General features: G+C 36.8%; 1 protein-coding gene across 1 annotated transcript in view; it reads right to left on the bottom strand.

The window, feature by feature from the left end:
• The window catches only part of GTF2F2 (general transcription factor IIF subunit 2), a 159,419-nt gene that overhangs the window by 63,467 nt on the left and 81,153 nt on the right, over positions 1 to 14,799 (bottom strand). Inside the window, exon 5 of the mRNA XM_003790354.3 lies at positions 8,266 to 8,347. Coding sequence (XP_003790402.1) covers positions 8,266 to 8,347 — 82 coding nt within the window. The remainder of the gene's footprint in view (positions 1 to 8,265; positions 8,348 to 14,799) is intronic.

Here is a 14,799-nt window from a genome sequence, read left to right as displayed (position 1 = left end):
ATGGCATCACAGCTCATAGCAACCTCCAGCTCTTGGGCTTAGGTGATTCTCTTGCCTCAGCCTCCCGAGTAGCTGGGACTACAGGCGTCCGCTACAATGCCGGGCTATTTTTTTGTTGCAGTTTGGCTGGGGCCAGGTTTGAACCCACCACCCTTAGTATATGGGGCTGGTGCCCTACTTACTCACTGAGCCACAGGCGCTACCCCAAAGGTTAGTATTTTAGTGTATCTTGATTGCTACATGAGGGATGCCATACATGCCCTAGTTTACCTGGACAGCTGCAGTTTACACTGCTATCTCAGTGTGGTATCCTCTCTGATTATTGCCTGCTTTCATTCTCATAAATACCATGTTTTGAATGACAAATTATATGATCTCCCTATTTATCATTCACCTGGAACTTTTTTAAACATAAAGAGACACAGGTAAGACCATCATCCTAATACATAAGAAAAATCACTTATAAAAGTTATTCTTTATGAAAGTTATTTATCAGTGAGAGTCAAGATTAAAAGTACTAAATTCAGGTTGAGTATCCTTGTCTACAATGCTTGGGACCAGAAGTATTTCAGATTTTGAAATAATCTGCATTAGTGCTCAAAAACTTCTGGATTTTGGCTTGGCACCATTGTTCATGCCTATAATCCTAACACATTGGAGGTCAAGCTGGGAGGATTGCTTGAGGCCAGGAGTTCAAAACCAGCCCAAGCAAGAGCAAGACCCCATCGCTACTAAAAATAGAAAAAATTAGCCAATGTAGTGGTAGGCACCTGTAAGCCCAGCTATTCAGGAGACGAAGGTGGAAGGATGGCATAAACCCAGGAGTTTGAGGTTGCTGTGAGTGTGATGTCCTCATTACACTCTAGCTGGGGCAACAGAGTGAGAATCTGTCTTATAAGAAAGTTTTGGATTTTCGATTAGGGATACTCAACCTGTATATTCAAATACTAATTTAAATATGGTGAGAAGAAAATGTTCCAATGTTTTTATTACAAAGCAAAAATTTTATTTGCAGAAACTTCCTAGGCATGAATCTGGTGTACTCACACTAATCACATCACCCACAAATTAAGAAAAGATCTACTAAGGGAGTCCTTTCTCCTCTTCCATTACAGCAAGATATTCTACAATACCTTTTACCATATATGTGACATTTCCCCAGGCAAGAATGGGAATCACAACTGGGTTCCTACTCTTTGGTATCTCAGCAGAGGAAAGAGCTCAGGTTTTTCCCTTTTCTACCCCTTTGTACAACATTCCCATAAGGAAGAGTTTTCTTACTTTTTCACCAAAGCCCAGAAATATTGACATGATTAACAACAAAAACTTTTGAAAGAAATATTTTTAAGTGAGTTAGTGACAAAAACGTAGAAGTTAAAAAGTCACATGATTTTCTATGATTGCTATACCTTTCTGACAAGAAAAAATACGATGATTGATTATCTTATATTTATGATCCTTTAAACTTAACAAAGTACAACATAAATAATAAATAGGGTGGTCATATAACTTACTATTCAACATTAAGGAAAAACCCAAGAGGCTGAAATAAAAGTTACACTTAATAAAATAATTCAAATTACATCAATTTTAATTAGCACATCAGAAGTGATCTGATATTAAATATATTTATAGTTGCCAATTCAAAATAAATTCTCTCCTAATAAAATGTTCAGATCAATCCAAATTAATGTCAGATAAAGAGAAGTGATAGCCAGAAGTGCCGAAACATTTTTTTCTTCTCCATGTGGAAAGCTATGTTACTACAGTTTTAAAACCTGCAAAGTTATTGGGTTTTTCTTTTTTTCTTTAGATTTTCTTGTTGTCTACCTGCTTTCTTGCAGGATTTTTCATGAGGTAATGAGATCTGACAACAAAAAATTATACTATAATCATCTCTGTTTTGGTTATGAATTTCATCAATTGAAGGGTTAACATATTTATTGGGTTCACTGTATTTACTAGCATATATTTAATTTCCACCTTTATCTAAATGAATGACAGAATCTTACTAATTTACATTTGATTAATATGGAGGTTATAATTCTCATAGCATCTGGCTAATTTATTAACCAAAATTTAAAAGCAAGGAGCTATAAGAATTTATTACTAAAATTAAATCCCCATCAAAATAAGATGAATCATTCTTAAAGAGCAATATTTATAAATATTAAAGACACCTCATAATAACAGCTTAGCTCTTGCTTACTAAAATATAATACAGTAAAAACTCGCTGAATAAAAAAAAAAAGACTCATTAACTTAAGAAAAGTCTTTTATGATAAAAAGCCCCCCTCCTCCTTTTTTGGAGACAGAGCCTTGGACTGTTGCCAAGCCGGAGTATAGCAGCATAGTCACACTCACTGCAACCTCGAATTTCTGAGCTCAAGCAATCTTCTTGTTTTGGCCTCCCAAGTGGCTAGGACGACAGGAGGCACACCACTGCACCCAGCCTGATAAAAAGGATTTTCCTTCTAGTCCTCCTTTCTCATTTCATATTTTTAAAAACTAATTATTATTGTTGAGGAAATGTTTCTCTATGTGTATTGTAACCACTTTCTGCTTCTCAGAACAAGGGTGTGCGTGCACATGAACCAAACATACATATGTATGAAACTGAAAAATTAAGTCCAAGACTCAAGTCTATCAGAGCCAAAAAAGCTGAATGCTGATGGTGCCCGTGTTTCCACACCTAGCTTTGCCATTCCTTTCTATTTTAATCCATTTCAACCCAGCAAATAATTTTAGATATTAATCATTTGTAATGTGCTACACCAAGTACTGAGAATACCAAAAAGGAAGGAAGAGAAGGGAGAAAGGAAGGGCAGTAAGAAGGAAAAAGAAAATAAAACTCAAAATCTCTGCTCTCATGAAGTTCATAATCTTGTAGAAACATAGGCATTTACATACACCATTAAACTAGAATACAGTTTATGGTAAGGTACAAAAGAGGAATGGAAGATCCTAATTTGGATGTGGAATGAAAACTACAAGGTTTCAATAAGTAACACTTGGATTGGTTTTCAAGGCTCAAAAGGATCTTGGCAGAGGGTAGGTAAGACATTTGAGGTAGAGAATATAGCATGTAAGTGACAAAAGCATAAAATGGGAAAGTGCCTAGCATATCTGGGATAACAACTTGTAGTGTAATATAATTACATGATGTCTACTGAAAAGGGAGTAGCTGAAAATGAAATTAGAAAGTGAGACAAGAACCAGATTATAAAAAACTGAAATGTCACTAAAAAGTAGGCAGTTAGAAGGAACCCCTGGAAAAATGTGAGCATGTGTGAAACATCTAGGTATAGGATATCTCAGACGTGCTAATTTTGTTCTCAAATACTTTTACTTTAATATCACCCACAACTGGAAATCTGCCCTTCCATTTTACATTCAATTTCACATTTCTATTTCTTTCCCCACTTGTCAGTAAACAGATTCTTTAGATAATCTTGTGTGTGTGTGCGCGCGTCCGTGTACATGCGAGCGCGCATATTTGTGTGTTTCTTCAGGCTGAGATATTGTAAACTCTCTAGAGCAAGAATAGAATCTTCTGATTTTTTAAAACTTTGACCTTCACCTTAGTTATGATGTTGAGTAACTATAAATAAAATATATAACACACAACTTGTGACTTAGATAACTTTTCTATTTTGATAATTTACCCATTGGTGCTATTCTTGCAATTCCAGCCAGGATTTAAATTTAAATGGGCATTGAAACTACAAAAATGTTCCTGTCCCCCTCTTCTTATCAGTGTAAACCTTCCAGCCCAATTCACAGGACAATAGGGAGCCAATCTGTGATATTCATAGCAGGAGGTATACACCCAGGCTATAGGAGTCACCAGCATCTAGAAAAATCCCCATGTCAGAACCACGGAAGTTGCTACTCTACCTCCACTACCCTCCAAATCTAGACTCATCTCTCTTTTGACTAAAACCACCTTGTTTAATCATTTAGTACCTTGGTTATTACAGCAGCCTCTATCTTATCTCCTGCTTCTAGTTTATTCTATAGCCAGAATGATCAGAATGACCTGTCTAAAATACAAGTCTTGGCCCACTGGAGGCTCACATCTATAATCCTAGCATCCTGGGAGGCTGATCCCTTAGCTCAGGAGTTCAAGATCAGCCTGAGCAAGAACAAGACCATATCTCTATGAAAAATAGAAAAACTAGTTGGGCCTTATGGGGGGTGCTGGTAGGCACAGCCACTCAGGAGGCTGAGGCAAGCAGATTGCTTGAGCCCAAGAATTTGAGGTTGAGCCCAAGAGTTTGAGGCTGCTGCGAGCTAAGATGATGCCTGGCACTCTACCCAGGGTGACAGTGAGATCCTGTCTCTAAATAAACAAACATACAAAATGCAAATCTTTTCGCACTCCACCCAAATCTTTACTACCACCCTAATAGCTATAATATAAAAAATCAAAATTTCTTACCAGAGCATCTAAGACCCTTTAACACTTCAAACCTTATCTTCTGTCATTCATTTACTCACCAAATATTTCTGACTACCTACTATGCATCATGAACTACTCTAGACATGTGTGTGAAAGTGTGAGCAGAAGAAAAAGGCAAGCACATACAAAAAAGCCATCGTTTTCATGGGGGCTTAAACCAAAGTGGTGAGAAGTTGTCAGTAAATACAAGTGAACTACGTATGGTAGAACCTCTGTAAGCTGACCACCTAAAGGACTATAACAAACTGGTCAACGTATGGAGATGGTCAATATAAGGAACTGATATATACAGTCTATGAAAATGAACTTAGTTTAAAGAGGTGCTCAACTAGGGAGGTTCTACTGTAATTTAGTAGAGAGATGATGTGCTATGAAGAAAACACAAAAAGGCAGGGTGGTCAAGGCAGGCCTTATTGAAAAGGAGGTATTTGAAAAGAGACTTGAAAGAGGTGGGATAAGCCATTCAGTTATCTGGAGAAAGGCTATTCCAGGCAGAAAACAATGTGTGGTGCCAAGGCCCAGTGCAGAAGTATGCCTGGCGTGGACAAGGTTAGGAGACTGGTGTGGTTGAAACATAGAGAGTGGCGGTGGGGGGAAAGGAGGGTGGAGAGAAGGTGTAGGGTGTGGTGGGGTGATCATGCTGGCCCCTGCCAACCATTATAAGGACTTGGATTTTATTGAGTAATATAGGATGACAAGTGACACTTGAGCAGAGGAAAATGGCATAATCTGACTTAGGATTTATTCCAATTTTTTAATTTTTAGTCTTATAAACTTAGGGGGTACAAGTGCAGTTTTGTTACATCTATGTAATATGCAGATGTGTGAATTCTGGTCTTTTAGTGTTACCATTACCCAAATAGTACTCATTATACCCGTTAAGTAATTTGCACCCTCCCACCCTCTAGAGCAGTGGTTCTCAACCTGTAGGTCACAACACCTTAGTAACAATGAAAATACTTTGCGGCACTAGGAAGGGTAAGAACCAGTGCTCTAGAGTCTCCAATGTCTATTATCCCACTCTCTATGTCCACATGTACACACTACTTAGCACCCACTTATAAGTAAGAACATGCAGTATTTGACTTTCTGAGTTACTTCACTTAAAATAAAAGCCTCCAGTTCTAGCCATGTTGCTGAGAAAGAGATGATTTCATTCTCATTTATGGCTGTGCTGACTTAGATTTTAAAAGAACTCCTCTGGCTACTGTGCTAGGAAGAGACAACAGTGGCGCAAGGGTGGAAGCAGGAACTCTAGTAGGAGGCTACTGCAGTAATCCAGGTGAGAAATAATGGCAGCTCACATGGGTAGTGAGAAATGGTCAGACCGGATGTATAATATTTTGAAGGTACAGGCAACGAGATTTTTCTGACACATTGAATGTGGGATGTGAGAGGAGTCAAGATGTAACCAAGGTTTTTGAATTGAGAAAATGAGAGGACAGAATTGGCATTAACTGAGATAAGACAGACTGTGGGTGGGGCAGGAGATTTTAGGAGAAAGACTTAGAGTTCGGTTTTTTACATATTTGAAATGTCTATTGGCTATTCAGGCAGGCTTTCGTATTTATAAGTCTAGAGTTCAAGAAAGAGGTTTGGGCTGGAGCTTCTGCCATCATCTCAAACAAATCCTGCATTCCTGGCTTTTATAACTACACACAGGTTCCTCAAGTCTCTCCCAAGTCTTTGTGTCTGCATGTCTACTTTGAATGTTTTTAACTCCTGTCTTTTTTTTTTTTTACTTGGTCAAAAAATCTGTCTTCAAGACTTATGTCATCCACCATCTACTTCAGAAACTCACCTGACCCTCCTGAATCACCTGTTTCCTTCTGTAAGTCATACATTACTTAACAATGGGGACACGTTTTGAGAAATATATCCTGAGGCGATTATGTTGTTATGTGAGCATCATAGATTCTATTTACACAAACCTAGATGGTTCAGCCTACTGCACTACACATCTAGACTATGTGGTATACCCTATTGCTTCTAGGCTACAAACCTACATAGGATGTTACTTCACTGAATATTGTAGGCAACTGTAACACAATGGCTGAGTATTTGTGTATCTAAATATATGAAAGGTACAGTAAAAATACAGTATTATAATCTTATGGGATTACTAAACTGTCACTATGCAGTATGTGACCATATACAACAGCTGGGCTTGTCTTTTAACATACTTGAAAGGCTAAACAATGTTTTTTGTTTTTTTTTTTGAGAGTCTCAGTCTGATACCTGGGGTAGAGAGCTGTAGTGTCACAGCTCACAGCAACCCCAAACTCCTAGGCTCAAGAGATCCCTTTGCCTCAGCCTAAGTACCTGGGACTACAGGCACATGCCATCACACCTGACTTGATTTTTCTATTCATTTATTTTTTTTAAGTAGAGATGAGGTCTTACTCTTCCTCAGGGTGATCTCGAACTCCGGCCTCAAGCAATCCTCCTACCTTGGCTTCCCAGTGAGAACGACTGTGCCTAGCCCAAACTATACTTCTTTTTTAGTTGAAAAAAAAAAGACCAGGCATTTTATAAACACAGCAAATGACTTGCCAGATCTCTTCAATAAATACTTTAGAAACCTCTGAAAGAAAATTAGAGCCACAGAAAAAAGATTCTCGCAAGCAGCTTAGTAACCAGATTTTTGCCTTTTTCAATTTTACTAGTTATTTGAAGAAGATAAATCTTCAAGAAGGCTTGTATTATATAATAAACTTTACAGGCTAAAAACAAAGTAACATCTTCTGCCTGTTTTCCAAAGCTGTTATAAAAAATTTTCATTTTGATTGTCATCCTATTACTTGCCCTGGGGAGCCATTTAAATGAGAGGAATTATTAGACAAGAAAACCACTCTCTTTGTGTCACTCTCAGGAGGCAGAATCTCATCTAATTGAGAAAAGGGGAAAATTTTTAAAGATGATGTAAAATTTAGAGATAATCCAGCTCAACTGACCTGTCTTCTAGATGAGAACGGTGCTATGTGAGAGGCTGCTACAACCACTTCAGGGAACTGTTCTCAACTACAAGTCCAGGGTGCTACAGTCTGTAAAATGGAAGCTGTGAGGGGAGAGATTTTTCTAGCTCCTAAGAAAACACCTGGTAGACAGTAAGCGCTGAATGAATAAACAAAAGAAAAAATTCTAAGTCACAAAAGGCTAAAATACATTAAAAAGAAACCATGAAACAGGCAAAATATATTTCTTCGGGGCTTAAAAAACTCCTGACTCATTGGATGTCATAAAATTTTAGGTATCAAGAATTTACAACCATCATCTTTAAATAATAAAGGGGAAGAGGGTAGGTCCTGAAACAAAGTGCCTAAGTTTATAAAAAGCAAGGAGCTTTTTAGGGAATAAGATGATATTTTGGCAACTGTATTTGCTTTGCACAGTACAGTATTTTAGATACATAATCATCACGGGAAAATTATAGCCTTTGAAAATAAAGTAGTAAAAAGATCTTTTTATATGCCTTTAGACTATAAAGATTTATAAAGACAACTAGAAAACACAGTTTAAAAACTTGGATTCTAAGACATATTAACATGGTAACTTAAAAAACCTCAAATAAACAGCCCAGGTTCTGAAAGTTCCCTAGTGTCAAAAAAACTCTTGGTTTCAAAACCAGACACTTCAAACAATATTCATTTTGATAGTTTCCATGTAGTCAATAGGTAATTCATATTCATGTATATTAATTAATCACGGTTTCCATGCATTCAACAGGCAATGTATATTAATTTAGATATCTCAGTCTCCAAAGGAAAGTATCAGGTATCACTGTAAAATTATAAAACACCAACCTCTTTAATCTCATGTAGTTTTCACTGGCTGCTGGCCGGCACTCAGCTCTTTGTACCACTATTCCTTCCAACGACAGCTTATCTTGAGTGGGGAAAAAAAGGTATTTAGAGATAACATTTATGATTTTCAAGATTGTATTTTTACACACCAACCACAGTAGTATGACAATGAAATATAATTAATCATAAAAAATCAAGGAAACATAAGGCATAGCAGTAGGCTTATAGCAATATCACTTGTCAGAACACAGAGAAATCTTATTCTTGGCTAGTAACAAACTGGGCTCCTGTCAGGTTTGTTTATTGGGCTGCTGTAGCTCCTTGTCAATAACAGCTTTTATACATTTAGCTCAAAATAAAGTGGCTTAAAAGGGCATAAAATCAAATTTTAAAATTTTGGAAGCATGCAGAGGCTATCATTTTTGGAAGAGAAATAACTTCTAAAAACACAGCTAATCTAAACCACTATATCAAAGATATGTGTGTGTGTGTGTGTTTAATAGATTAGAATACACTGTGGCTAGAACTGCCAGTCAAAAAAATACTGAAAAACTGGGTGGGTCCACTGTCTAGATTATACTGTGCACCAATTCAGCCCATCAGCTGCTCTGATTGCTATTTTCCAACAGAATTATAAATCTGTGTATGTCAAACAGAATCTTTAACTACTATGAATATTTGTCCAAACAGAAATGTAATTTCCTCTACCATGAGTAATTCTTATAGTGACCCTGACATAGAACCTAGGAACAACAGAAAAATGAAACAAAAGCTAACATTTATTGTGTGCCTAACTAGGCACCAAGCACTGTGGTGTGGTCACTTGACAGACCTTATCATACAATTCATACACGAATACTCATCATGGCATCAGCTTTACTACATCCTAGAAATGTCTGACCATGGTTAGGAACAGTTATGGTCCAGTAACCCTTCCACAAGAATTCAGCTGGGTTTTAGAAGAGACTCAGGAAATTAGAAAGAGACTCTCTGGCTCATTAGCAATGCATTTATGATTCATCTCTTTAGGGAGAATTACTTCATTCATTCCACTACTATTAACTAAATGTCTACTATGCAAAGTGCACCATCTTGGCATTGTAGAGTCAAAGATGATTAAGACACAGTACTGTCTTCAAGAAGCAAAGAGTTCACTAGGAGAGAGGATAAACGGACCAAAATGTAGTATGTATAGAACCATGCCTACATGATTTATACTAGAAAATCTTTCTTATAGTGATTTTGTGTCCAGAATCTAGGAATTCTGTACTGTACTAATTACAAACAAGCTGGGTGTATTCAATACATCTAGGGTCCCTCAATGAAACCTATGCAACAAATCTAAGGTAGATACGGCTATGAGAGGGCTGGAAAGGACAATGAAGGGAAGCATGCCTACCTTACACCAAAATACGCCAGGAAGGAAATCATTAAAAAGCCATAATTACTTTATATTAAATTTTAAGTTTAAAAATCTAAAAATAATTTCCTCATTACTGAATTTACTGAAGATTAAAATCTATAAAAGTTCTTAAAGCACAAATATAAGTTTGCCTTTTACTAAAGCTGAAAGTTCAATGAAGAAAAATTCCTTAGTCATCACAACAATGGAAACAGTTGGGAAATGTTGAGGTATAAAGTACGCTAAATAAATGCACAAGGCAAGTCTAATATTGGGACACAAATTGACCCTTTTTATTTTTCAAACCCCTTTATCTTCTAACAAATTAATCCTTTAAAAGAATAAATCTAGAGTGCCATCTTTGAAAATAATTTAGTCACACACACAATATGTTTATTAGTCTTAAAAACTAAAAGCTATCTTTAATAAGGGAATGCTCCCCTTTATTTTAGCGGTAGCTACTCCAAGAGAACAGGCTGAATTTAACTTTTAGCTAAAGGTTTGTGCTATCTACTTTCTCCACAAGACCTGAAAGAGCAGAAAGCAGGTCAAAGCCCTTGTCCATTTCAATTTAGCCACCGTTCTCCTCACTATTCTTCAATCAAGGCTACTCACACAAAGCAATATAACTCACTTCCTCAAACCATAATTTTCTACCCATCATATCTTCTTTTCCAACCTAGTTGGATTTTCCAACTTGGAAAACAGCTTTTCCAACCCCAAACAGCTTTCAAATGTTACTTAAAGTGAAAGGAAAAGTCTTCATTAGCAAGTAGTTTTCCCACCAACTGGCTACTCTGAAATAACCTCATATCTCTGCTCACTTCCCCTCTCCCTTTCTCTTAAATTTTTAAAAGACCAATGTTCTTATGAATACGTTCTCATATTCCTTCCACTAAATCATGCTATTCTTTTTCAAAACACTACTTAAAATTTCCAGGGAAAGGTATTAAATTTTACTCTAAAAGCATTCGAAGGTACTCGCTTGCCTACCGAATCTGTTAATTATAGACTCTATTCATTAATACAGTAATCCTTACTGAAAACAACTTTAATGTCCCAGTTTGAAAGACAGCAAACACTTTTAAAATCATCCTTTTCTTCTCATGTATTTATCGAATATTTACTGAGTACTGCCGTTTATGTAAAAGCTAATGCAGGATTACATTAGGAATAACAGAGGTATGTGCCACGTGGCTCCTGCCTGTAAGGAGGCTGGAGTTGAGCACAACCATTTTCAAGTATTCTGTGGTTGGGCAGTGCCTGTGGCTCAGTGAGGAGGGCACTGGCTCCATATACTGAGGGTGGCAGGTTCGAAACCGGCCCCGGGCAACTGCAACAAAAAAATAGCCAGGCATTCTGGCAGGTGCCAGCTACTTGGGAGGCTGAGGCAAGAGAATCGCCTAAACCCAGGAGTTGGAGGTTGCTATGAGCTGTGATGCCACAGCACTCTACCGAGGGTGATAAAATGAGACTCTTGTCTCTTAAAAAAAACCCAAACAAACATTGTGGTATTATATAGGTGTATGTGTAAAATGGATACACATAACTAGCTTGATTTAGCCATTTCACAATGTGAACACATATGAAAACATCATGTTTAAAAAAAACCCATCAAGCTGAACACCATAAATATATGCAAATTTTACTTGTTAATTATAAAATACACTGGAAAAAAATGTAATTTTGTTTTTGAAAGGAAAGTATAAACACCCCCCAAAGAACTTTTGTTTATATGAGTTTTAACTACTGAAATCTACCACATCAGAAACTAAAGGAAATTTTTAGAGAATGTGAATGAAGAAAACACAGAAGGTTTAGTATTATTATCACATAAAAATAGTTTTGTCTCACAGATCCTCTCTACCTGGTAGTTCCCAGACCACATTTTGAGAGCTGCTGGTCTAGGATAAGATAGGTATATAAATCATTTTAATGCAACAGAAGCACTTTTGATATACCCCATTTAATTCACTCCCTATTAACAAAGGCTCTCAATTCCTCACGATTACATACTGTGTAGCAGAATATGTTAAGGGTTAAAAAACAGGGACATACACAAGAGTACTGACTGGGATCTCTCTCTCTCTCTCTCTCTCTCACATACACACACACAGATTATGTGTAGCTGAGGATCAAAAGACTTTTGATAGAGAAAGCAGTATTTGTGTTGGACCTTGAAAAATGGGTAGGACTTAGACTGGGAAGTGAGGTGACAAGGAAGGGCACTGAAGGTGGTGGGAATGCCTTAGCAATGGCTTTTGATGTGCACCCATTTGGAATTTTTAGCTAAGGGACTCGCACCACAATTACCTGAAGGACATGATCATGCCAGCACGAAAGAATTCATCTTACTGAAGGCCTTGGAATGGTCCAGTTCTTACTTTTGGCTTGGCCATGTCAGGCATCCAGGCATCCTCAAACTACGGGCCACATGCAGCCCGCCTCACCGGGTGTTTTTGCCGCTGCTGCCTGTCCTGCTTAGCAGCCGACTTGTCCCAGGGCCTGCAGTCTGGCCCTCCAATGGTCTGAGGGATAGTGAATGGCCCCCTGTTTAAAAAATTTGAGGACCCCTGGAACTCTTTGGATTCTGAGAAATATTCGGGGATCCTTACTAAATTCTCCCTCTGCCTCCTTGGCTAGATTGATTTGTTAACTGGTTTCTGCTACTTACACTCAAAAGAACCTTAGTGAGTATAAACAAACACCTTTGACAATGATATATTATTTATGTATACTCTGCTACCTAGTGTCAGAAAAAAACTTGAGAGAAAATTTCAAAGGGTAAGTACACAAACCACATCCTATTAAAAGAACAGAAGGCCTCCAGTTATGATTCTGTCACTAAATAGCAGAATTACTTTGGAAAAGTCAGCTCACATCTCTGGGCATTGGCAACCGTTGTGATGAAATTACTGGACTCTCCCAGATCTCTTCTCGGTCTCTTTCACCCAATAAAAACACTGGCCTTCCTCACCAACTGGGGATGTTTTATTATTTCATTAATGTTTATTTTGTTTGTTCTAATACTTTCTAAAAGACCTAGACATAATTAAATTTTCTGCAAGCAGAAATTAGAAACTGTTTCTTGGAACAACAACCATAAAATGTTAAGAAGCTGCCCAAGACTTGAAAATACTCAAACTTGTGCTGGATCTTCTTACTATGTATCTGAACTTGAGATACTCTATATTGAGGAACTGAAAAGAAATGACCAACCAACCCCTTTTATAAGTTAGGAGCATTCCTAGTTTGAACAAGTTCAAGTAAGCAGGAAGGGTGCTTATTAGCATTGGCATGTAAGTAATGCGATCAAGTATGTTAGGAAGGTTTAGGCATCAGGAAGTAATAGGCATTCATTCCCTCAAGACCATTCTGGATCCAGTTGAATGTGAAGGTCTTTAAGAGTACTTCCAACTCCAGTTAAAAATACAGACCAGTTGGCTAGTAAGATTTTGGACTGATTCAAGACTTTTGAAGTTACTCTGCTGACTCTTACTTACACTACACCTGTATCTACACGCTCTGAAAAAGGACAGAAGAAATCTTCACAGCGCAAGTACATTTAAAGGTAAACCATTTTTCATACTCCTAGCAGTCTTTCTTTGCATTTAAAATATTTTCTTAGCAGTTTTTTGCCTATGGTCCTCAGGTGAGGCCTATTAATAAAAGCCACTGGCATCTTAACAAACTAGTTAGGCAAACTTTCTATTCCGATATTATTTAAAAGTTGATCTTTATTCAAATTTGTGAATTGGTGTTCTGATCTCCACTTAATCTTTAGAAGTTTAGGAATAAAGATTATGCTCAGATTCCAATAAACTCACCTAGAGTTAGCATTTGATTATTTACCTTAAAAGCAATGAACAAATAGGCAAATAAATTTTCCCTATAGTTTGTTTATATAACATGTTTTCTCATAATAATATTCAAAATTATAAATATGTCCAATGTGCTGGGAATTCCCAATTTTCAATCAAATACTGAAACCATAATTTGAGGATTAGACTTGGAATCTAGAAACCACCTCTTCCTCATCTATAACAATGCTCTCCAACTTTCCCCCAAGGACTCAGAGAAAGAGAGAGGTTTGTAGTTAGTTATATTCCTGTACAACAGATGTTCTAACACTGATCAAAGAGTATTTGAGAATGACAAGACTGGGTTAGTGGAATGAAAAATGGTTAGTGAAGGTATAAAATAGAAATCTTAAAAGTGCAAACATTGTCCTATCAGTCTATAAAAGCTTTAATTGACTTTTGATCAAAGCAGCAGTGAAAAAGGCAGGAAAAATCGCATGCTTTACTGTTTATAAACCAAAGCTCACAAGTTATCATCCCACCTATACTTCAGACTGTAGTCTTCTTCCTGCTTGTTTACATAACATATAGTTAAATCAACATAAAATCTGCTAACCATTTGATATATTGAGATTAAAAAAATTTAAAAAAATTTTAAACCTCTTAAATATAGATGCTACATAAACAGATATAATCCTTATTTTCGAAGTTGCCTTCCAGAATAAGAGGCTGAATAAAACCCAGAAATAAAACTCAGCTTTATAAAAAACAGAGTAATGCTGTGTTGTAATAATAAAAGAAAAGGGGCAAGAAAATCATAGCACTATAATAATTTTTTTAGTTAGATTTTCATTTAAGAGTGCTATCCAGCTTTGGTTGCTGCACTCAAAATTAGAGAAAATTTAAAAACAAGAGCAAAAGTGATTAAATGAACAAGAAACAAATTCTTTTTGAAAGATTAAGTCTCCTAAAGTAGAGATTCATACAGTAGTGCTATACTTTAGTTAGCATAGTGCCAAAGACAATAGCAGATGTAATGAGGCGTATAAGGAAGAAAAATAATACAGACCACTCTGCTTAGGAAGACTACAAGATAAAGTTGAGGGACACAATATTCATTTAATAGTATCAACATTCAATGGCATATGTTTTTAAATCAGTTCATGTAATTCAAGTTCCACGAACTTCATCCTCACTAACTCTTGTTCCTTTTACCACGTTCAATGAGTAATAGTAACACCAAACACTAGTTTAGTTCTTTATGATTTTCAAGATACTTTGGTATCTCTAAAGTGATCCTCACAAATGCAGGGTAGAAACTATGCCCCCACC

The sequence above is a fragment of the Otolemur garnettii genome, unplaced genomic scaffold (genome assembly GCF_000181295.1).
Source record: "Otolemur garnettii isolate 467f Iridium unplaced genomic scaffold, OtoGar3 scaffold00043, whole genome shotgun sequence".
Classification (NCBI taxonomy): Eukaryota; Metazoa; Chordata; class Mammalia; order Primates; family Galagidae; genus Otolemur; species Otolemur garnettii.
This window is presented reverse-complemented; position numbering and strand designations above follow the sequence as displayed.